General features: G+C 41.6%; 1 protein-coding gene across 7 annotated transcripts in view; it reads right to left on the bottom strand.

The window, feature by feature from the left end:
• Positions 1-24,804, bottom strand: part of STPG4 (sperm-tail PG-rich repeat containing 4) — a 64,705-nt gene that overhangs the window by 21,756 nt on the left and 18,145 nt on the right. For 6 of the 7 annotated variants that reach the window (XM_054472864.2, XM_054472913.2, XM_054472847.2 and 3 more), the window contains 2 exons: positions 12,344-12,408; positions 12,090-12,144 (listed from right to left, as the gene is read on the bottom strand). In XM_054472864.2, coding sequence (XP_054328839.1) covers positions 12,090-12,144; positions 12,344-12,408 — 120 coding nt within the window. Of the gene's footprint in view, positions 1-9,205; positions 10,953-12,089; positions 12,145-12,343; positions 12,409-24,804 lie in introns of those variants that run through there. The other variant, XM_054472883.2, reaches the window with a different exon arrangement.

Raw genomic sequence — 24,804 nt, 5'->3', positions numbered from 1 at the left:
GCAAAGGGGTCAAGTGGGGAAACCTGGCCTCATGATCAAGCCTCAGTTATCAGGGGGACGTTGTCACTTTAGAGATAGCACAACATATATATATATATATTTAAAATAGAGATGAAGTCTTGCTGTGTTGCTCAGGCTGGTCTTGAACTCCTGGTCTCAAGGGGTCCTCCCGCCTTGGCCTCCCAGCATGTTGGGATCATAGGGTTGAGCCACTGCACCTGGTCTGACAGCACAATACTGACTACTTGGCTTTAGGTTTTAAGAGAGTTGCTTAAGTCAGGGTCCCCAACCCCCAGGCTTCATAGCAGGAGGTGAGGGGTGGGCAAGCAAGGGAGTGAAGTTTCATCTGTATTTATAGCCACTCCCCATCACTCGCATTACTGCCGGAGCTCCGGCTCCTATCAGATCAGCGGCAGCATTAGATTCTCATAGGAGCAGGAACCCTATTGTGAACTGCACGTGCAAGGGATCTAGGTTGTGCATTCCTTATGAGAATCTAATGCCTGATGATCTGTCACTGTCTCCCATCACCCCCAGATGGGACTGTCTAGTTGCAGGAAAACAAGCTCAGGGCTCCCTCTGATTCTACATTACGGCGAGTTGTATAATTATTTTATTATATATTACAATGTAATAATAATAGTAATAAGGTGCACAATAATGTAATGCACTTGAATCATCCCGAAACCATTCCCCACTCCAACCCTAGTCCATGGAAAAATTGTCTTCTGTGAAACCAGTCACTGGTGCCAAAAAGGTTGGGGACTGCTGCACTAAGTGGCAAGACAGTTCAAAGCCCAGGTTTTGAGGTCACCAAAAACTAAGCCCTGACTCTATCTCTTAATAATTGTGTGACCTTGAGCAATTAATGGCCACTTCCTGACCTGCCAAATAGAGATGATAAATACTATCTCCCCAAGTTATGAGGATTACATGAGACAGTCTGTGTCAGTTACTGAACATTGCACCTGGCGCCAGAAGACACTAAATGGATGGTAGTCAAGATCATTATCAAAGTTAACCCTAATAGATTCTGTAGTTGATTTATAAAGTTTCTTCCAGTTTTAACAATCCTTCACACTTCCATAACTATGATGCTAATTTTTAGAACAATTAAACTGAATGATAAAATCAACCAAATGAGTTTTCGTATAAAAGCTGAATGGCACATTATAATGTCCTAAGGATTACAGCATTTATCACAAGAAGGTTTGAGACATTGTTCTCTTAGCAAACATTGCTTCTTTACCACACCCACACTGCATGCCACCATCTCCCACTGCTGGGATCAAAAGAGTTTCCTCTCTGCAGTTCACAAGTTTGTGGATCTAAACCAAATCCACAAGTCGGCTCTGGGAATGCATGTTTAAGACAGACATGAATCACAGCCCTGGGCTGTTACTTTGCCTTGGAACATTTTCTGTAAAAGTATTCTTTTTACATTTTCAAAGGACAGGATGTTCCAAATCAGTGAATCACTTTTATTTATAAAATGGAATGGATGAGGTGATATCAGTAAAAGTGGCAGAGTAAGCATCTCCCAAAATCTCCTCCATAAAAGCAATAGAACAATGGCAGAAATGGTCAGAATCAACTACCTTCTGCTATTTCACATACCAAGTAGATTGTCCTGCCTGAATTATTTTTCAGTTCCTCTGTACTAATAGTAAACAAATCATTATTAACTCACAGCCTTCATTTAAAGCATGCATTTCAAAGGAAATACAATATCATGCAGTGGAGAAAAAACTTGGTGTCCTAACTGTTTGCTTCCAAAGCCAACTGAACACATGCATTTATCTCCATTCTTTTCCCATCAAATAAAAAAGACATAACTATTGTTGTAGAACAGACTAGGGGCTGCTCACCCAGTGCAGTAAGACCAGATACCTAAAGTGAGGTTTGTAGTGGTAAAAGGGAAGGCATTTATTTGCAGGGCACCAAGCAAGGAGGACCAGACAGCTAATGTTTAAGTCCTGACCTCTACAGTGGCTTGCAGGTAAGAATTTTTAAGGGTAGGGCTAAATGTGAGGAAAGCAGACATTACAGGCAAAATTGTAAATTATATATGGAGGTTAGACATTGGTTTTATTTAGCCTAAAAGGGTGAGATTGCTTGAAGCGAGGGCTTACAGGTCATAGGTACATTTAAAGATTTTCTGATTTGCAGTTGGATAAAAAAGAGAGGCTTGGTTTATAAATTTGGGGCCAGGCCAGGGGCAGTGGCTCATGCCTGTAATCCCAGCACTTTGGGAGGCTAAGGTGGGTGGGTCACTTGAGGTCAGGAGGTCAAGATCAGCTTGGGCAATATGGTGAAACCCCTTCTCTACTAAAAATACAAAAATTAGCTGGGCGTGGTGGCCCACACCTGTAATCCCAGCTACTAGGGAGGCTGAGGCAGGAGAATCGCTTGAACCCGGGAGGTGGAGGTTACAGTGAGCCGTGATTGTGCCACTGCACTCCAACCTGGGTGACAGAGTGAGACTCTCTCTCAAAAAAAAAAAAAAAAAAAAACCAAAAAACAAAAAACAAACAAAAAAGCTGGGGACCAGCAGAAAAGAATGTTAGCTCTGGCTTGTGGGTGTGACTTTTTCCAGGTCACACCTGGAAGAAATTTAGAATAAGAATATGGTAGCTATTCAGGAGGCTGAGGCAGGAGAATGGAGTGAACCTGGGAGGTGGAGCTTGCAGTGAGCTGAGATCACGCCACTGCACTCCAGCCTGGGCGAAAGAGCAAGACTCCGTCTCAAAAAAAAAAGAATGTGGTTAGAGTTTAGTCCCAGTTCCCCCTTATTTGACATCTATGGACCAGGCACATCCATTTGGTGGGGGTCCGGGTTTCAGTCATATGTTAAGATGTCATAGGGGTAGCAAACATCCTGTGATTTTAGTGTTCTTGGCTATTGTTTTTGGCTACTGTTATCTTTTTGTTACTAAGTTATTTACTTCTCAGGGCTAGCTATTAATAGGTATCTGAAAAATTTTTTGAAGGAATTTAAAATATAAAAATCATTTATGTTTGGTGGGGCATCCAGGTCCCTAAGAGGGGGTTCCTGTTCTATCTCACCCTACTCCTGCAACACACAACTATACATACACATACACAAAGAGCCAAGAGAGACAACAGTCAACATGAGAGAATGACATATTTTTGGAAGATGTGAAGCAGTTTGGAGGAATAGTAGCTGACCTGGCAGTGTAGAGAAGGCAGAAGCCCAAATCCTTGCAGAGGACTCGTGAAGGAGAAGCAAGCTGATTTGCTCCACAGAACACAAGAAAAGCTGGGGAATTTAAGGCATCAGGCACCTGTGAGGTGGGGGTGGGGGTAGATCTGAAAGCAGAAGGTCTGGTTGAATATTTTTACTTCAGGTCCATCTCCCCTCACCCCTAGCTGTCAGGCAACTCCCCTTCCCATATCCCTACAGGAGACAGGGAGTTTATTTCTGAGGAGACTGCACCACAGATCTGGACTCAGGAGCCCCAAGCACTGTGAGGATGTGGGCCTTTACTGAAAACTGGAATTAAGTGAACTTCTACACACTGAATGATGAGACCACAGGCCCCTCCCTCCACTCAGCTCCCAGAACACTGACAGCTGGCTTAAACCCCAGGCAGGAAGCTGATGAGTCGTTTTGAATCAACTGACGTATCCTAGAAAAAAGACCTACAGATATGGATATTTATGGGCTATCAAAGGAAAAGCCAGGTCCTTACCCCACCCATCCAGTATGAAACCCACCTGGAGATAATCCCCACCTGTATTCATTCACTATGGCTGCTATAACAAATTATCACAAATTCGGTGTCTTAAACAAACAAATTTATTCTCTCATAGTTCTAGGGTCTGAAGTCTGAATCAGTTTCACTGGGCTAAAATTATATGTCAGCAGGGCCATGCTCCCTCCAGAGGATCCAAGGGAGAAGCTGTTCCTTACCTCTTTCAGCTTCTAGTGGCTGCCAGCATTTCTTGACTTGTGGCTGCACCACTGTAATTTTGCTTCTGTATTTGAATTGCCCTCTGCTCGTGTGTGTGTGTGTGTGTATAATCTCGTTCTGCCCCCACCCTAGAGTACAGGATAATCTCCCCATCCCAAAATCCTTAACCACATCTGCAAAATCTCTGCCATATAAGGTAACATCCATAGATTCCAGGCATTAGGGCATAGACATATCTTTGGGGGCTATAATTTAGCCTTCTATACCACCCACATACAGAAGCTTTCAATCAGCCTTTTAGTCTCTCACACACTTAAATGTTAGTAAGATCAAAAGATTTTTCACCTTTACTTGTAATCTGAATTTCTTATTTATGAATTGTCTATTTATGTCCTTTATCTGTTTTACTTTTCTGTTGTTTTTCCTATAGATTGTTATGATAATTTTATAGATAATGCTATTAATCCTTTATCTGTTAGGAATGTTGAAAATACTTTTCCTAGTCTGCATTTGCCTATTAACTTTGTTTGCAGTTTGTTTTCTGATGTACAAAACATTTTTAATGTTATATAATCAAATCTAGTATTTCTTTTCCTTTGAAATTTCTTCCATTGCTATTATCTCAGAAAGTTTGCTTATCCTTAGATATATACTAATATATTTTCTCCTGGTTTAATGGCTTCAAAAGTATCTAATTCTTTAATCAATATGAAATTTATTTTAATGTGTGCTATGAAGTGAGAATCTAACACCTTTTCCAAGTTATTTAATAATAAGTTACCTAACATATCTTTTCCTTTCCCTACTGACTTGTCATACCATCTTTATCAAATATAAAAATCTTGTATTAATAAAAAAAATCTTGTATTAATATATTCTAGGATCTGTTTCTGAGCTCTGTTCAGTTATCTCAATTTTTTTTTTTGCAGATATTTGCTATGCGGTCTTTTTTGATCCTGAGTTTGTAACTACAAATAAATAATTATAGTGCATCAAACTATCCCAAAACAATTTTATATTTTATTTCTGTTTTTTGTTTGTTTGTTTGATTTTTGTTTTTGTTTTTGAGTCTGAGTCTCACTCTATTGCCCAGGCTGGAGAGCAGTGGTGTGATCTTGGCTCACTGCAACCTCTGCCTCCTGGGTTCAAGTGATTCTTGTGCCTCAGCCTCCTGAGTAGCTGGGATTACAGGTGCATGCCACCACGCCCAGCTAATTTTTGTATTTTTAGTAGAAACGGGGTTTCACCATGTTGGCCAGGCTGGTCTCAAACTCCTGACCTCAAATGATCCGCCTGCCTCAGCCTTCCAAAGTGCTGGGATTACAGGCGTGAGCCACTGTGCCCAGCCAATTTTATATTTTCTTATTCTTTCAGATGATTTATATAATTATTTTTTTTGACATCCTACTGACTAGCTATTTATCTAAAAGAGTTCATTTTTTATCATAACTCAGGGTCATGCATTTGGAAATATTTAGAAATAGAAAAGCATTTTCATATCTTTAAAAGGAAAGAAACATGTGCTTCCTTTTTGTTAATACCATGATCTATTGAATATCTCTAGCGATTTAATTGATTAATTCACCAAATACTATGTGCCAGTCACTTGCCTAGGTGCTAGGTATACAGGAAAGAAATCCCTGCCTTCATAAGCTTACATTCTAGTTAGGAGGAAAAGATAAAAACAGAGTAGACACATTTTAAAAGGTATTGTGTCTGACAGTTATGAATGCTATGAAGTAAAAAATAAACCAAGGAAGGGGACAGCAAGTTTGAATAGGTGACTTGGGAAGACCTTCCTGAGAAAGTGGTATTTCAGTCAAGACCTAAAGAAAGTAAAGGAGCCAAACATTTTCTTCTACAACTTGCCACAAATTGGTTACTCATTTCTCGTATATCTTCAGATATACTTTATGTATATCTTAAATCAATTGCATTAATCATTCAGAGCTTATCTACTATGATGAGCAAAATGTTAATCTTACTATAGCAAAAGGATTCATAGTATATTTTATTTTGAAAAATGTTTATGGCTACATAGTAGATATATGTATTTATGGATTACATGAGATATTTTGATACAAGCATACAGTGTGTAATAGTAACATCAGGATAAATGGGGTATCCATCACCTCAAGCATTTATCATTTCTTTATGTTACAAATATGCCAATTATACTCTTATTTTTATTTTATTTATTTATTTATTTTTTTGAGATGGAGTCTCACTCTGTTGCCCAGTCTGGAGTGCAGTGGCGCAATCTCAGCTCACTGCAACCTCTGCCTCCCAGGTTCCAGCGATTCTCCTGCCTCAGCCTCCTGAGTAGCTGGGATTACAGGCGCATGCCACCACAGCTGGCTGATTTTTGTATTTTTAGTAGAGATGGGGCTTCACCATGTTGGCCAGGCTGGTAGGCTGGTCTTGAACTCCTGACCTCAAACGATCCACCTGCTTTGGCCTCCCAAAGTGCTGAGATTACAGGTGTGAGCCACCGTGCCCAGCCAATTTTTAAATGTACAATAAATTATTGTTGACTATAATCACCTGTTGTGCTATCAAATACTAGATCTTATTCATTCTGTCTAACTATATCTTTGTATCCATTAACCATCTCCACTTCCCCTTTCCCCATCCTCCACTACCCTTCTTAGTCTCTGGTATCCATCCTTCTACCCTCTATCTGCATGAGTTTGATTGTTTTATTAATAATTTTTAGCTCCTACAAATACATGAGAACATGCAAAGTTTGCCTTTCTGTGCATGGCTTATTTCACTTAACATAATGACCTCCAGTTCTGTCCATGTTATTGCAAATAGCAGGACCTCATTATTTTTTATGGCTGTGTAGTACTTCGTTGTGTATATGTACCACATTTTCCTTATCCATTCATCTGATAATGTACACTAAGGTTGCTTCCAAATCCTGGTTTTTGTGAACAATGTGCTGCAACAAACACCAGATACCTCTTCAATATACTGATTTCTTTTCTTTTGGGTATATACCCAGCAGTGAGATTGCTGGATCATATGGTAGCTCTATGTTTACTTTCTTGAGGAACCTTTGTACTGTTCTTCATGGTGGCTATACTAATTTACATTCCCACCAACAGTGTACAAGGGTTCCCTTTTCTCCACATCCTCGCCAGCATTCACTATTGCCTGTGTTTTGGATATAAGTCATTTAAACTGGGATGCAATGATATCTTATTGTAGTTTTGATTTGCATTTCTCTGATGATTAATGATGTTGAGCACTGTTTTATACACCTGTTGTCCATTTGTATGTCTTCTTTTGAGAAATGTCTAGTCAGATCTTTTGCCTATTTTTTAAACAAATTATTAGATTTTTTTCCTATTGAGGTTGGGCACGGTGGCTCATGCCTGTAATTCCAGCGCTTTGGGAGGCCAAGGTGGGCAGATTGCTTGAGCTCAGGAGTTCAAGACCAGCTTGGGCAACATGGCAAGACCCCATTTCTACAAAAAATACAAAAAATTGCTGGATGTGGTGGCATGCACCTGTAAACCCAGCTACTTGCGGGGCTGAAGGGAAGGATTGCTTACACTAGGGAGGTCGAGGCTGCAGTGAGCTGTGTTTGCATCACTGCACTTCAGCCTGGGTGAAAAAGCAAGACCCTGTCTCAAAAAAAAGACCTTTTTCCTATTGAGTTGTTTGAGTTCTTTATATATTCTGGTTATTAATCCTTTGTCAGATGGATAGTTTGCAAATATTGTCCCCCATTATGTGGGTCGTCTCTTCACTTTGTTGATTGTTTCCTTTGTTGTGCAGAAACTTTTTAACTTGATGTGATCCCATTATACATTTTTGCTTTGGTTTTGTGGGGTATCACTCAAGAAATCTTTGCCCAGACCAATGTCCTGGAGTTTCCTCAATGTTTTGTTTTGATAATTTCATACTTTGAGGTCTTAAATTTAAGTTTTTGTTTGTTTTTTTTTTAAACTAGAGACAGGGTCTCCCTATATTGCCCAGGCTGGTCTCGAATTCCTGGGCTCAAGGGATCCTCCTGCCTTGGCCTCCCAAAGTGCTAGGATTACAGACATGAGCCACCATACCCAGCCAGATTTAAGTCTTTAATCCATTTTGATTTGATTTTTGTAAAACGGCAAGAGATAGGGTTCTAGTTTCATTTATCTTCATATGGATATCCAGTTTTCCTTGCACCACTTATTGAAGAGACTGTCCTTTCCCCAATGTGTATTCTTGGCACCTGTGTCAAAAATGAGTTCACTGTAGATATATGGATTTATTTCTGAGTTCTCTATTCTGTTCCATTGGTCTATGTGTCTGTTTTTATGCTACTACCATACTGTTTTTGCTACAATAGCTCTGTAGTATAATTTGAAGTCAGGTAATATGATTCTTTCAGTTTTGCTCATTTTGCTCAGGATGACTTTGGCTATTCTGGGTCTTTTGTGGTTCCACGTTAAGTTTTAGGGTTCTTTCTTCTTTCTTTCCTTCCTCTTCTTTCTCCTCTTTCTCCTCTTCCTCCTCTTCTTCTTTCTTCTTTCTTCTTTCTCTCCTTCTCCTTCTTCTTCTTCAGACAGGGCCTTGTTCTGTTGCCCAGGCTGGACTGCAGTGGCACACACATGGCTCACTGCAACCTCGACCTCCTGGGATCAAGTGATCCTCCCACCTCAGCCTTTGAGTAGCTGGGACCACAGGTGCATGCCATCATGCCCAGCTAATTTTTAAATTTTTTTGTAGTGATGGAGTCTCTCTATGTTGCCTAGGCTGGTCTTGAACTCCTGGACTCAAGCAATCCTCCTGCCTCAGCCTCCCAAAGTGCTGAGATTATAGGCATGAGCCACTGCACCTGGCCTCAGATGATTTCTTGTTGCTCATTAATGTCCTTTCCTTTCAGAATTTGAAGAACTCCTTTTAGCATTTCTTGTAGGACAGGTCTGGTGTTGAAATGCCTTAGATTTTGTTGTCTGAGAAAGTATTTATCCTTCACATTTTAAGGATCTTTTACTGAATATACTATTCCAGGATAAGTTTTTTCTTTCGGCACTTTAAATATGTCATGCCACTCACTCCTGGTCTGTAAGGTTTCCACTGAGAAGTCTGCTGCCAGATGTATTCGTGCTCCCTTGTATGTTATTTACTTCTTTCCTCTTGTGCTTTAGGATCCTTTCTTTGTCCTTGATTTTTGGGAGTTTGATTATTAAATGTCTTGAGGTGGTCTTATTTGGGTTAAATATGCTTAGTGTTCTATAACCTTCTTGTACTTCAATATTTCTATTTTTCTCTAGGTTTGGAACGGTCCCTGTTATTATCCCTTTGAATAAACTTTCTATTTCAATCTCTCTCTCTATCTCTTTAAGGCCAATAACTCTTAGATTTGCTGTTTTGAGGCTGTTTTATAGATTTTGCAAGCATGCTTCATTCTTTTTTCTTTTGTCTCCTTTGACTGTATTTTCAAATACCTTGTCTTCAAGCTCACTAATTCTTTTTTTTTTTTTTTTTTTTGAGACAGAGTCTGACTCTGTCACCCAGGCTGGAGTGCAGCAGCACAATCTTGGCTCACTGCAAGCTCCACCTCCCAGGTTCAAGCGATTCTCATGCCTCAGCTTCTCAAGTAGCTGGGATTACAGGTGTGCACCACCACACCCAGATAATTTTTGTATTTTTAGTAGAGACAAGCTTTCGCCACGTTGGCCAGACTGGTCTTGAAGTCCTGGCCTCAAGCCGTCTGCCTGCCTCAGCCTTCCAAAGTGCTGGGATTACAGGCATGAGCCACTGCACCCCATCCAAGCTCACAAATTCTTTCTTCTGTTTGATCAGTTCTGCTATTGGGAGACTCTGATGTATTCTTCAGTATGTCCATTGAATTTTTCAGCTCCAGAGTATCTGCTTGATTTTTCAAAATTATTTTGATTTGTTTGCTAAATTTATCTGATAGAATTCTGAATTCTTTCTCTGTGTCATCTTAAATTTTGTTGCACTTTGTCAAAACAGCTATTTTGAGGTCTCTGTCTGAAAGGTCACATATCTGTGTCACTCTGGGATTGGTCACTGGTGCTTTATTTAATTCAATTGGTGAGGTTGTGTTTTACTAGATGGTCTTGATACTTGTATATGTTTGCCGATGTCTGGGCATTTTAGAGTTAGGTGTTTATTGTAGTCTTCGCAGCTGGTCTTATTTGTACCTGTCCTTCTTGGGAAGGCTTTCCAAGTATTCAAAGGGAATTAAGCGCTGTAATCTGCTTTGGTCACTGTAGCTGTATCTGCATTAGAGGGCACCTCAAGCCTAGTAATTGCTGTGATTCTGGTAGACTTGTAGAGCTACTTCCTTGGTAGTCTTGGATAAGATCTGAGAGAGTTCCCTGGATTACCAGGCAGAGACTCTGGTTCTCTTCCCTTCCCTTCTCCCAAACAAACGAAGTCTCTCTTTGTGCTGAGATGCCTAAAGCTGAGGGAGAGGTGACACCAGCACCTCTATGGCCAATATCCGTGGGACTGCACTGGGTCAGAGCCAAAGCCAGCATGGTACTGGGTCTCACCCAAGGCCTGCAGTAACTACTGCCTAGCTACTGCCCATGTTCACTCAAGGCCCAAAGGCTCTTCCCTTCAAGGCAGCATGCTGCCCCCTGGGCCCAGTGCAGATCAGAAATGCCATCTGGGAGCCAGGGCCTGGAGTCAGGAAACTTAGGAATTTATTTGGTACTCTATTCTACTGCAGCTAAGCTGGCACCCAAGCCAGAAGACAAAGTTCTTCCACTCTTCCCTCCCCTATCCTCAAGCAGAAGGAATCTCTCTATGGCCACAACCACCCAGGCCTGTAGCAAGTAGTGCCTGGATACCACTAATGTTCACTCAAGGCTCTTCAGTCAGCTTGTGGGGAATGCTGCCAGGCCTGGGTCTCTCCCTTCAGGGCAGTGGGCTCCCGTCTGGCCCAGTGGGAGTCCAGAAATGCCATCCAGGAGCCAAGGCCTGGAATTGGGAACCCCAGGAGCCTGCTTGGTGCTCTACTTCACTGTGGCCGAACGGGTACCCGAGCTGCAAGACAAAATCCCCTTTACTCCTCCCTCTCCTTTCCTCAAGCAGGAGTCTCTCCCTGTGACCACCGTAGCTGGGAAAGTGCTGGATCACACCTGAAGCAGCACAGCACTGTCTGGCTAAGGCCTGCAGTGAGTGTTGTCTGGCCACTGCTGGTGTTTATTCAAAGCCCAAGGGCTCTTTAGTCAGTAGGTGATGAATCTTGCCAGAACTGGGTGCTTCTCTTTAAGGCAGTGGATTCTCTTCCAGCCAGAGACGTGTCTAGAAATGTTGTCTGGGAGCTAGGGCCTGGTATGGGGGCCTCAGGACTCTGCCTGAGGTGCCCTATTCTGCTGTGGCTGAGCTGGTATCCAGATTGCAAGACAAGTCCTCTTTACTCTCCCCTCTCCTCCTCTCAAGCAAAAGGAAGGCCTCTCTCTTGAAGCTGCAAGCTGTGCTGCCTGGGGCTGGGGGATAGCTGCTACAAGCACTCCCTTGGCTGCCCCAGCTGGTGTCTCACTAGGTCTTGTGTACCCTAAGTCCACTGCCTCTGAGCCCAGCAGAGCACCCGAACTTGCCCAGGAATTGCAGTCCTTGTGGCCTAGACTGCCTTTCAAGCTTATTTAGGACCTCAGAGCACTTCAGCCCACAGTGGTAGGGAGAGCTAGAACTCAGTATTGACCGGCTGGGATGGGCAATTCCTGGCTGGCTAGGGCTGGTCTAAATGCTCCCTCCACGGGCACTAGCTGAATTCTGTCCTGTGTTGCTTTCCCTGTGACAGGCAGCACTGTGTTCCTGTGCAAAGTCCCACCATCACGGCATTCCCTCTTCCCCAAGGGCAGATTCTCTCTTCATGCCACATGGCTGCTGCCAGGGGATGGGGGAGGGTAGTGTCAGCAATTCAAGACTGCCTTTTCTACCCTACCCTCTTCAGTGCCTTTCCTTGATACAATGTTAAAACCTGGTATTGCGATCCCACACCTGCTTTTTGGTTCTTATAGAGGTGTTTTCTTGTGTGGATAATTGTTCAGTTTGGTGTTCCTGCTAGGGGGAACGATCACTGGAGGGTTCTATTTGGCCATGTTGCTCCACTCCAGAAAGCACAGCATATTTTAAACATCAAATTCATCACGAGTTAACTGTCTACATTATACTTACGGGAATAAAATAGGTTGTTGGGAATCTTTGAACTGTTGAGCGAAATACACAGCTCCTATATTTTAAAATAAAAAGAAAAAGTGATTTTCTAAATCTATTTTTTAAAGATCTTTGTTAACTTATTCCCTACCTTTCATTAAATATTTTAAAATGTTAATCTGCATATGAGGTGCATAAATGAGGTTTAAAAGCCAGGAGTATTGGCATGTAGGTATGTAAACAGAAAGACAGCTTATTAATAAGTATATAATTACCTGGAAGCATATTTGGGAACTGGTGCAGGAAGCACGTTGTATTGCCCCGGAGAAAGCTGAAGTGACTGCACAGAATGGACAAGGACACCAATAGATTAATAGAGGTTGTAAACTCACCTCGTTATCTGTCATTCGTAATCTTTTATTTTATGACCATACAACATTGGATAATTCCTTCTTTACTTTAATAGTGGAAAAGGAAAAGGTACATTTCCAAAGGTGGAGCTTCAAAACATTTAACATAGATTCGGCCTTCGTGGTGAATTTTATAGACAACATGCCTGAGATGCTGCATAGGAAAACGTCAAATTGATCACATTTTTTCTTTTTATTTTTCTGAGATGGAGTCTCGCTCTGTCGCCCAGGCTGGAGTGCAGTGGCATGATTTCAGCTCACTGCAGCCTCCACCTCCCTGGTTCAAGCAATTCTCTGCCTCACCCTCTCGAGTAGCTGGGATTACAGGTGCACACCACCACACCCAGCTAATTTTTGTATTTTTAGTAGAGACGGGGTTTCACCATGTTGGCCAGGCTGGTCTTGAACTCCTGGCCTCAAGTGATCCACCTGCCTCAGCCTCCCAAAAAAAAGTGCTGCAATTACAGGCATGAACTACCGTGCCCAGCCACATTTTTTTTTTTCTTTTTTTGAGATAGGTTCTCTGTTATCCAGGCTGGAGTGCAATGGCATGAACATAATTCACTGCAGCCTCAAACTCCTGGGCTCAAGTGCTCCTCACACCTCCACATACCAAGTAGCTGAGACTTCAGGTGTGTGCCACTGCACCCAGCTACTTTTTTATTTTTTGTAGAGACAGGATCTCACTATGTTGCCCGGGCTGGTCTTGAACTCCTGGGCTCAAGCAATCCTCCTGCCTCAGCCTCCCAAAGTGCTGGGATTACAGGTGTGAGCCACTGTACCTGACCTGATCACATTTATTTTTATTTATTTATTTAGGGACAAAGTCTGGCTCTGTTGCCCACGGTGGAGTGCAGTGGCATGATCATAGCTCACTGAAGCCTCGGTGTCCCAGACTCAAGTGATCCTCCCACCTCAGTCTCCCAAATAGCTGGGACCACAGATGTGCACCACCATACCTGGCTAATTTTCTTGGTTTTAATAGAGACAAAGTCTCACTATGTTGCCCAGGCTGGTCTCAAACACCTGAGCTCAAGCAATCCACGCAGTTTGGCCTCCCAAAGTGCTGGGATTACAGATGTGAGCCACTATGTCCAGCAGTGATCACACTTTAAATATTCTAGATTCAACAAATCAATTCAGCCATTTAGTGAGCCTGCTCTGGGGTAAAGCGCAGCACTAGTAGTAGGGAATACAGTGGTTAAGAGAGCTATGGTCCCTGACCAGCAGTGGTCAGAGGCACCTACAGAAACAATCCTAATATAAACCACTGTCATCAGTGCTAACAGATTGAAGATATGGGGGTAGGAAGAGATTAAATCCAACTGGGTGACCTCAAGATGACAAAGATGATGAGATTTGGGGGAAGCTTTTAAGAAAGGCAGGACTTCCTCAAGGAGCTCAAGCAAGGGTCTTCCAAGAAAGAGGGGCCTCACATCTAACACTATTTCCATCAGGAAACTGTTACCAACAACCTGGGTGGCTCCATTGCCCCTGGGTCTAGGGACATTAGCCCAAAGGTATGATGTAAGAATGTCAGGAACTGGTTAAAATAGACAGGAGAGGCTTAATACCTGTAATCCCAACACTTTGGGAGGCCGAGGCAGGTGGATTGCTTGAGGTCAGAAGTTCAAGACCAGCCTGACCAACATGGCAAAACCCTGTCTCTACTAAACATACAACAATTAGCCAGGCGTGGTGGTGGGCACCTGTAATCCCAGCTACTTGGGAAGCTGAGGCACGAGAATCACTTGAACCTGGGAGGCGGGGGTTGCAGTGAGCCAAGATTGTGACACTGGACTCCAGCCTGGGCAACAGAGCAAGACTCACTCTGAAAAAAAATAAATAGGAAGATATGTGAAGGAAGGTAGGGAAAGAAGGAAGGAGAATGAGAAGCCAGGAGGAGAAGATCACCCAGACATCCAGAGCTGGCAGGGAGGAGGGGAAGAGTTATATTATAAAATCCTAGGACCTGAAGTGAATAATCCCCTCCACCCCCTATTATTTTTACATCAGATTTTAAGAAACAACACCGCTTTTGTTAAAAAGGCATCTACCTCCTAGCACTCGCTGGCACATGGAAGTTCACTACTATATTTCACCCTGCAGCTGTCTTTCCCATATTAGTACACAACTTTGATTGCAGAAGCAGCTTTTTGTGGATAGAGTGATGATAACAGTAAACACAAATTTTATGGTGAAATATATGCATTTTCCTGATGCACCTGTACTGCTTGAGTGCTCACTTGACATCGTAAACACCAAGGAAACAAAGGTATTCTTGTGTCATTCTTGTGTCTTATAGAAGCACAGAAACACAATTTAAACTGGGCATTCTTGGGAGCTAGCAATGTCCTATTTCTTGATTCTGATGACAGTTACGTGGATGTTTGCTTTCTGTTTTTAAAATGTGCATATTTGCTTTGTGCTTCTCTCTCTCTCTCTCCCTCGCACATACACAGATATAAACAGGAGACGAAAAAAGAAAACTGAAAAGGGGAAAAAAACTCTTAAAGCAGTCATTTATTTATCTATACTGAGCAATCCATGTAAGATTTCCATAATGAAGTGCTCATGGAAGAACTCTTAGCATTATTCTGGAAAGGAATATTGGTTACCTGTAACATCTATATTTGTCCTACTATACTTGGCATTTACCATTCTTTGCTACTTAACATAATTAAAAGGGGGCTTTTTTTTCATAGTCTTGCATAGTCAGCTGCTTTATGTAGGAGACTGTTTTCCTGTTCATTGCTAAACTTGGTTCCATTTTCCTTGGGTCTAATGGTATATATATGTGTATATATATATTTCTAATTCCAACATATGCCTCTCAGTTCTTTTTTTTCTTTTTTTTTTTTGAGACAGGGTCTTGCTTTGTCACCCAGGCTGGAATGCAGTGGCGCAACCATAGCTCACTGCGCTTCAACCTCCCAGGCTCAAGCTATCCTCCTGCCTCAGCCTTCTGACTACCTGGGACTACAGGCATGTGCAACCGCACCTAGCTATTTTTTTTTTTTTTTTTTTTTTTTTTTTTTAGTATTTATTGATCATTCTTGGGTGTTTCTCGGAGAGGGGATATGGCAGGGTCATAGGATAATAGTGGAGAGAAGGTCAGGAGATAAACACATGAACAAAGGTCTCTGGTTTTCCTAGGCAGAGGACCCTGCGGCCTTCTGCAGTGTTTGTGCCCCTGGGTACTTGAGATTAGGGAGTGGTGATGACTCTTAAAGAGCATGCTGCCTTCAAGCATCTGTTTAACAAAGCACATCTTGCACCGCCCTTAATCCATTTAACCCTGAGTTGACACAGCACATGTTTCAGAGAGCAGGGGGCTGGGGGAAAGGCCATAGATCAACAGCATCCCAAGGCAGAAGAACTTCTCCTAGTCAGAACAAAATGGAGTCTCCTATGCCCACCTCTTTCTACACAGACACAGCAACAATCTGATCTCTCCTTCCTTTCCCCACACTTCCCCCGCTTCTTTTCAACAAAACCGTCATCGTCCTCATGGCCCGCTCCCGATGGTCGCTGTCTCTTCGGAGCTGTTGGGTACACCTCCCAGACAGGGCGGCCGGGCAGAGGCGCTCCTCACCTCCCAGACGGGGCGGCCGGGCAGAGACGCTCCTCACCTCCCAGACGGGGCGGCCGGGCAGAGACGCTCCTCACCTCCCAGACGGGGCGGCCGGGCAGAGGCGCTCCTCACTTCCTCCCAGCCAGGGTGGCAGCCACGCACCTAGCTATTTTTTTAAATTATTGTAGAGTTGAGATCTCACTATGTTGCCAGGGCTGGTCTCAAACTCTTGGGCTCAAGCGATCCTCCCACCACAGCTTCCCTAAGTGCTGAGATTATAGGTGTGAGCCAACATGCCTGGCCAGTTCTTCATTTTTAAGGCTTAGAGAATCTAGACAAGATGCCGGTAAAAATATCTGATTCTCACTAAATGTTTCAATCCATGCTGATTAGGCACTCAAATCTTTTTTTTTTTTTTTTTTTTTGAGACTGAGTTTGGCTCTTGTCGCCCAGGCTGGAGTGCAATGGCACAATCTGGGCTCACCGCAACCTCTGCCTCCTGGGTTCAAGTGATTCTCCTGCCTCAGCCTCCTGAGTAGCTGGGATTACAGGCATGCACCACCACGTCCGGCTAATTTTGTATTTTTAGTAGAGACAGGGCTTCTCCGTGTTGCTCACGCTGGTCTCAAACTCCCGACCTCAGGTGATCCACCCGCCTTGGCCTCCCAAAGTGCTGGGATTATAGACATGAGACACCACGCCCGGCCAGGCACTCAAATCTTATAAGAGCTTGAATGTGGCAGGATAGTATTAGTATGGATATATAATTGAGTTATGTTGCACCAAACACCATCAATGTCAGAAAACTGAAATAATGTGAAAAAAGCCAACCCTACTTACTAAGCTCTTGGTGTGACTACATGTAAATATACATATACATATACATATACATATACATATACATATACATATATGTATACATATACATGACTTTATTTAGAACAGTTTTAGGGTCATAGCAAAATTGCAAGGAAAGAGATTTTCACATACCCTTTGCTCCCACACACGCATAACCTCCATTATCATCATCCCACACTAAAAAGGTACAGTTGTTACAACTGACGAACCTACATTGGCACATCATTATCACTCAAAGTCCATCTGTTACATTAGACCTCACTCTTGGTGTTGTACATTCAAGGGTTTTGACAAATGTGCAATGACATGTATCCACTATTATAGTATCACAGAGTGGTTTCACTGCCCTAAAAATCCTGTGTTCTCCCTATTTATCCCTCCCTCCCCTCAACCCCTGACAACCACTGATCTTTTCATAGTCTCCATAGTTTTGCCTTTTCCAGAATGTCATAGAGGTGGAATCATACCATATGCAGCCTTTTCAGATTGGCTTCTTTCACTTCGTAATATGCATTTGTTTCCTCCATGTCTTGTTATGGCTTCATAGCTCATTTCTTTTTAGTGCTGAATAATATTCCATTGTCTGGATGTACCACAGTTTATTTATCCATTCATCTACTGAGCAACATCTTTGTTGCTTCCAAATGTGGGCAATTATGAATAAAGCTGCTATAAACATCCATGTGCAGGCTTTTGTGTGGGTGTAAGCTTTCAAGTCCTGTGGGTAAATACTATGGAGCACAACTGCTGGATCTTATGTAAGAATATGTTTAGTTTTTTAAAAAACGGCCAAACTGTCTTCCAAAGTGGCTATACCATTTTGCATTCTCACTAGCAATGAATGAGAGTTCCTGTTGCTCCACATCCTTGCCAGCTTTGATGTTGTTGGTGTTCTGGATTGGCGCCATTTCGTATTTGTGTAGTATCTCATTGTCTTAATTTGCATTTCCCTGATGACATATGATGTGAAACGTTTTTTCATATGCTTTTTTGACATCTGTATGTCTTCTTTGGAGAGGTGTATATTAAGGAGTTTGGCCAATTTTTTAATTGAGTTGTTTTCTTATTGCTGGGTCTTCAGAGTTCTTTGTATATTTTGGTCAATAGTTCTTTCTCAGATATATCTTTTGCAAATATATTCTCAGTCAGTCACTTGTCTTTTCATTCTCTTCAGTGTTTTTTGCTGAGCAGAAAATTTTAGTTCCAAAGAAATCCAATTTATTAATTATTTCTTTCATGGATCATGCCTTTGGTGTAGGATCTAAACTCAAAATCGTCTAGATTTTCTTATGTTACCTTCTAGAAGTTGTATAGTCTTGCTTTTTATATTTAAGTTTTGTAATCAACTTTGAGTTAATTTTTGTGAAGGGTTTAAGGTCTGTGTCTAGATTCTTTTCCTCTTTTTTATTTTTATTTTGGAGAAGGAGTCTCACTCTGTCACCCACGCTGGAGTGCAGTGGGGTAATTTCGGCTAACTGCAACCTGCACCTCCCAGGTTCAAATGATTCTCCTGCCTCAGCCTCCCAAGTAGCTAGGATTACAGGCACCCGCCACCACGTCTGGCTGATTTTTATATTTTCAGTAGAGATGGGGTTTCACTATATTGGCCAGGCTGGTCTTGAACTCATGACCTCAAGTGATCCATCTGCCTCGGCCTCCCAAAGTGCTAGGATTACAGGCATGAACCACCACGCCCAGCCTCTTCTTTTTTGAATGTGGATATCCAGTTGTTCCAGCACCATTTGTTGAAAAAATTATCTTTTCTTTGTTGTATTGCCTTTGCTCCTTTGTCAAAATTCAGTTGGCTATATTTTTGTGTCTATTTCTGTATTCTCTATTCTGTTCCATTGATCTATTTGTCTATTCTTTGCCAATATAATACTCTCTTGATTACTGTAGCTTTTCAGTAGGCCTTGAAGTCAGGTAGTGTCAGTCCTCTAACTTTGCTATTCTCCTTCATCATTGTGTTGGCTATTCTAGGTTTTTGCCTTTCCATATAAACTTTAGAATGTTTGTTGATAGCCACAAAATAACATTCTGTAATTATTATTGGGATTGCATTGAATTTAAAGATCAAATTGGGAAGAACTGACATCTTGACAATATTGATCTTCCTATCCATGGGAAATCTCTTCATTTATTGAGTTCTTCTTTGATTTTTTTTTTTTTTTTTTTTTTTTGAGACAGAGTTTCACTCTTGTTGCCCAGGCTGGAGTGCAATGGCGCAATCTCAGCTCACGGCAGCCTCTGCCTCCCAGGTTCAAGCGATTGTCCTGCCTCAGCTTCCCGAGTAGCTGGGGTTACAGGCGCCTGCCACCTCGCCCAGCTAATTTTTTGTATTTTTTAGTAGAGACGGGGTTTCACTATTTTGGCCAGGCTGGTCTCAAACTCCTGACCTGAGGTGATGCACCCGCCTTGGCCTCCCAAAGTGCTGGGATTACAGGCATGAGCCACCGCACCCAGCCAAGTTCTTCTTTGATTTCTTTCATCAGTTTGTTGTTTTCCTCATTTAGATCTTGTACATACTTTGTTAGATTTATACCTAAGTATGTCATCTTTCGGCGTTCTAATGTGAAGTCATTATATATGTATGTGTGCTTGACCTTACCAGCAATATTTTATTTCATAATGCAAATAATCCTTCTATCATCGTAAGTTTTGACACACGTAGTTTGAGAAGGAAGAGAAGTAAATTCATTTCATCTAATCTTACAATTTCTAGCCAAATGTTTGGTCAATGGAAGAGAGAGAAAGGCATGCTTTTTGAAAGGTGCTGTGTTTTAAAATTCAAATTCCACTTTTTTATTGCTGGTATATAGGAAAGTAATCGACTTTTGTATATTAACCTTTATCCTGCAAACTTGCTATAATTTGTTATTAGTTTCAGGAATTTTTGTTGATTCTTTTGGATTTTCTACATAGGCAATCATGTTATCTGTGAACAAGGCAGTTCTTTTTCTTCCTTCCCAATCAGTATACCTTTTATTTCCTTTTGTTGTCTTGTTCCATTAGCTGTAACTTCCACTACAGTGTTGAAAAGGAATGGTGAGAGAGGACATCCTTGCCTTTTTCCTGATCTTAGTGGGAAAGCTTCTAGTTTCTCACCATTAAGTATGATGCTAGCTGTAGGTTTTTTATAGATACTCTTTATCAAATTGAGGAAGTTTCTCTGTATTTCTAGATTACTGAGAATTATTTTCATAAATGGGTGTTGAATTTTCTCAAATGCTTTTTCTGCATCTATTGACATGATTATGTGACTTTTCTTTTTTAGCTGTTGATGTGATAGATTATTTGATTTTTAAAATATTGAGCCAGCATTGCATACCTGGGATAAATCTCACTTGGTTGCAATGTATAATTTTTTAATACATTGTTAGACTTAATTTGCTATCATTTTGTTGAGGATTTTTACATCTATGTTCATGAGACATATTGGTCTGTAGTTTTCATTTCTTGTAATGTCTTTGTCTGGTTTTGGTATTATGGTGACGCTGGCCTAATAGAATGAGTTAGGAGATGTGTCCTCTGCCCTCTATCTTCTGAAAGGGATTAGTAAAGAATTGGCATAATTCCTTCCTTAAATGTTTGATAGAATTCACCTGTGAATGCATCTGGGCCTAGCAATGTCTATTTTGAAAGGTTATAATCACTGATTCAATTTAATAGATATAGGCCTATTCAGATTCTATTTCTTTTCATGTCAGTATTGGAAAATTCTATCTTTCAAGTAATTGGTTCATTTTATCTAGGTAATCAAATTTGTGGAAATAGGGTTATTCAGAATATTCCTTTACTATCCTTTTTAATGTCAACAGGATCTATAGTGATGTCCCCTCTTTTGTGTCTAATATTAGTCATTTGTGTTTTCTCTCTTTTTTCTTAGTTAGCCTAGAGGCTTATCAATTTTATTATCTTTTCAAAGAATCAGCTTTGAGTTCCTTGATTTTCTCTATTGATTTTGTTTTCAATTTCATTGACTTCTGCTCTAATTTTTATTATTTCTTTTCTTTCACTTACTTTGGATTTAATTTACTCTTCTTTTTCTGGTTTCCTAAGGTGCAGACTTAGATGATTAATTTTTGGTCTTTCTTCTTTTCTAATACATGCATTCAATACTATAAATTTCCCTCTAAGCATTGCTTTTGCTACATCCCACAAATTTTGTTAAATTTTGTTTTCACTTCCATTTAGTTCAAAGTATTTTAACATTTCTCCTCAGACTTTTTTCTAACAACACAGATCCATGTGTTATTTATAAGTGTGTTGTTTAATCTCCACATATTTTGGGGTTTTCTAGTTATCTTTGTGTTATTGATTTGTAGTTTAATTCAGTTTAATTCCATTGTGGTCTGAGAGCAGACATTGTATAATTTCTATTCCTTTAAATTTGTTAAGGTTTTTTTTTTTTTTTTTTTTTGGAGATGGAGTCTTACTCTGTCACCCAGGCTACAGTGCAGTGGTGTGATCTCGGCTCACTGCAACCTCCACCTCCTGGGTTCAAGTGAGTCTCCTGCCTCAGCCTCCCAAGTAGCTGGAATTACAGGCACCCGCCACCATGCCTGGCTAATTTGTTTCTTTAGATGGAGTCTTGCTCTGTTGCCAGGCTGGAGTGTAGTGCCATGATCTCAGCTCACTGCAACCTCCGACTCCCTGGTTCAAGAGATTCTCCTGTCTCAGCCTCCCGAGTAGCTGGGATTACAGGAACATGCCACCACATCTAGCTAATTTTTGTATTTTTAGTAGAGACGGGGTTTCACCATGTTGGCCAGGATAGTCTCGATCTCTTGACCTCGTGATCTGCCTGCCTAGGCTTCCCAAAGTGCTGGGATTACAGGCGTGAGCCACTGTACCTGGCCAATTATTTTGTATTTTTAGTAGAGACGGGGTTTCACCATGTTGGCCAGGCTGGTCTTGAACTCCTGACCTCAAGTGATCCAGCTGCCTTGGCCTCCCAACATGCTGGGATTACAGGTGTGAGCCACTGCTGCCAGCCCTGTTAAGGTATGTTTTATGGCTCAGAATGTGATCTCTCTTGGTGAATGTTCCATGTGAGCTTGAAGAAATGTGTTTTCTGCTGTTTTTGGATGAGGCAGTCTATAGACATAAATTATATCCTGTTGATTAAATGGTGCTGTTGAGTTCAACTATGTACTGACTGATTTTCTGCCTGCTGTATTTGTCCATTTCTGATAGAGGGGTATTTATACTGAAGTCATCTATTTCTCCTTGCAGTTCTATCAGTTATTGCCTCACATATTTTGACGATCTGTTGTTAGGCACATACACATTGCCAAATATAATTATATCTTCTTGTAGAGTTGACCCCTTTATTATGTAATGCTCCTCTTCATCCCTGATAACACTTATTGCTTTGATGTCTGCTCTGTTTGAAACTAATATAGCTACTCCTGCTTTATTTTTTTTTTTCCATTTGAGAGCAGGTACTGTTTATTAACTGACCAGATTAGAAAAATAATCATGGTAGACACCTTAGTTCATTCTTCTAATAAGCCTGTTGATCTGGTCCCCCCTGTTGCCAGCATCTCTACCTTCTACAAAATGGGTGGTCTTTTTCTTCATTCTATCTCATGGAAAGGATAATTTGAAGGGCCACAGGAAGTTATTTGCTTCTTTGAAGAATTTTCCAACAGTATAGATCTCATGAATCAGATCCTCCACGCAAATGATGCCATATTTACCAAGAGATCAAAAGTGGGTTTCTTGTAGACAGCATACAAGATTATGCTCTGACAATTTTGATTAACTCCGACAATCTGTCTTTTAATTGGTGTAGTTACACCAATTAGCGTTTGCATAGTATATCTTTCTCCACCCATTTACTTCTAAATCTCAGCCCACTGCACCCTCTGCCTCCTGGGTTCAAGCGATTCTCCTGCCTCAGCCGCCTAAGTAGCTGGGACTACAGGCGCCCACCATCACACCTGGCTAATTTCTGTATTTTTAGTAGAGATGGGGTTTCACTCTGTTGGCCAGGCTGGTCTCAAACTCCTAACCCTGTGATCCGCCCGCCTCAGCCTCCCGAAGTGCTGGGATTACAAGCGTGAGCCACAGCACCCAGCTGCAGTATCAGTCTTTTTCATGAGTCTCTACCTCTCTCTGGTATAGACTCATGAAAATCTGTGGCCATCTGTACTGTGAATTTCACAAGCTTTTCTCAGCTACCTCCTCACCCTTAGGTGGCACAGGATGACTAAAGCTGGCTGGAGTTGGGTATCGCCCTTCCCTCAGGTCAGTTAGGTCCTGATTGAATAGTTTCTCCTGAGGGCAGGCCTTGTTAATAAGAGAGTGCCTGACATATTTCAAAATGGTTCCTTTTCCTTTCCTCTGCCAGCAGCAGGGGCAGGATTTTTCTCTGTAAGAACCTGGGAGAGCTCCTGCAGGTAAACCTCAAAACATGTGAGGCACCCCCTATGATTAGGTCCTCCTGGAGCTTTTAACTCTCAGATTTGCCAACACTTAGCCTCCAGCAATTCATCAGTTGTAGTTCAGGTGTTCCTACCCCAGCCATGGTTCCTGCAGAAGTTGGTATTTTCTGCCCTGGTAAATTGTAATTCTCTGTATCCTCCCAGCCATCTCTCCAATTTTGGGGATAGTCTGCCCTGTGACCTCACTTCTCTTACAAGTCTAAAAGAATTGTTGATTTTTCAGTTTGTTTAGCTTTTAACTTGTTGTTAGGATGGAACTGCAACTTCCAAGCTATTTACATGCAGAACTGGAAACTGGAAGTTAGCATGACACCATTTTGAGAACCCAGACCCATAAATAGGTGGGTCAGAAGGCAACAGATTTCTAATAGGATTTCTACACCTTTAGAATCCCTATTAGAATAATCATAAGGTGAATGCAGCCAGAGGGCTGGCAGGTAAAATATTTCCAGGTACTTTTTTTGTTTGTTTGTTTGTTTTTAAGACAGGGTCTCACTCTATCGGGGAGGCAGTGATGTGATCTCGGCTCACTGCACCCTCCACCTCCCAGGTTCAAGCGACCGTCCTGCCTTAGTCTCCCAAGTAGCTGGGACTACAGGTGTGCACCACCACGGCCAGCTAATTTCTGTATTTTTAGTAGAGATGGGGTTTCGCCATATTGGCCAGGCTGGTCTCAAACTCCTGACCTCAAGTGATCTGCCCCCCTCGGCCTCCCAAAGTGCTGGGATTACAGGCATGAGCCACCACTCCCAGCCATTTCCAGGTCTTGATAGAAATTTCTTTAAGTGTCTCTTCTCTCTCAGAAGTAAAGCCTCTTGTGTCATATGGAAACATTACTGACTCACTGCTCAGATTTCTTTAAGGTCTGAGAAATAGACAACATGGGCCTTTCTCAAAAAAAAAAAAAAAAAAAGAAAGAAAGAAAACATGCCCAATGATACTAATGATATCCTTAATTTCACCAATATCTTGTAATTTTCACTAAGAACTACAAGTGAGTGTCATCCCTGAGATAAATTATCTGTATCCAGCTTTCAAACTTCACTTTTGTTTGCCACACTCTTGACATATTTTAAGTGACAATCACTGCATTACTTTGCAGGGGCTCTTTGAGAAGTCCCGTCTCCAAAAAAAAAAAAAAAAATCTGCTAAATAAGCCGCTTGACTAACCACTTTGAGTGCTACTTTTTTTCATTTAAATGAAGAATGGTTTCATCTTTGCTACATTATGCTCTTTGTTATCCCCACATTTAACTCTTGGGTTCTCAGAGTGACTGGCACCCTTCCTATGGTTTATAGCTATATAGTAGTGCAACGGTTCAAAATCAACAAACACTTCAGGTCTAAAATGAGTATTCAGATCACTGCTGTTTTTTGTTGTTTTCTAAGTAAAATTTATCATTTTACCACTTTACTGAACACACTGAACACCTGGGGGAGGGTTG

Source organism: Pongo pygmaeus, chromosome 12, assembly GCF_028885625.2.
Source record: "Pongo pygmaeus isolate AG05252 chromosome 12, NHGRI_mPonPyg2-v2.0_pri, whole genome shotgun sequence".
Taxonomy (NCBI): Eukaryota; Metazoa; Chordata; class Mammalia; order Primates; family Hominidae; genus Pongo; species Pongo pygmaeus.
This window is presented reverse-complemented; position numbering and strand designations above follow the sequence as displayed.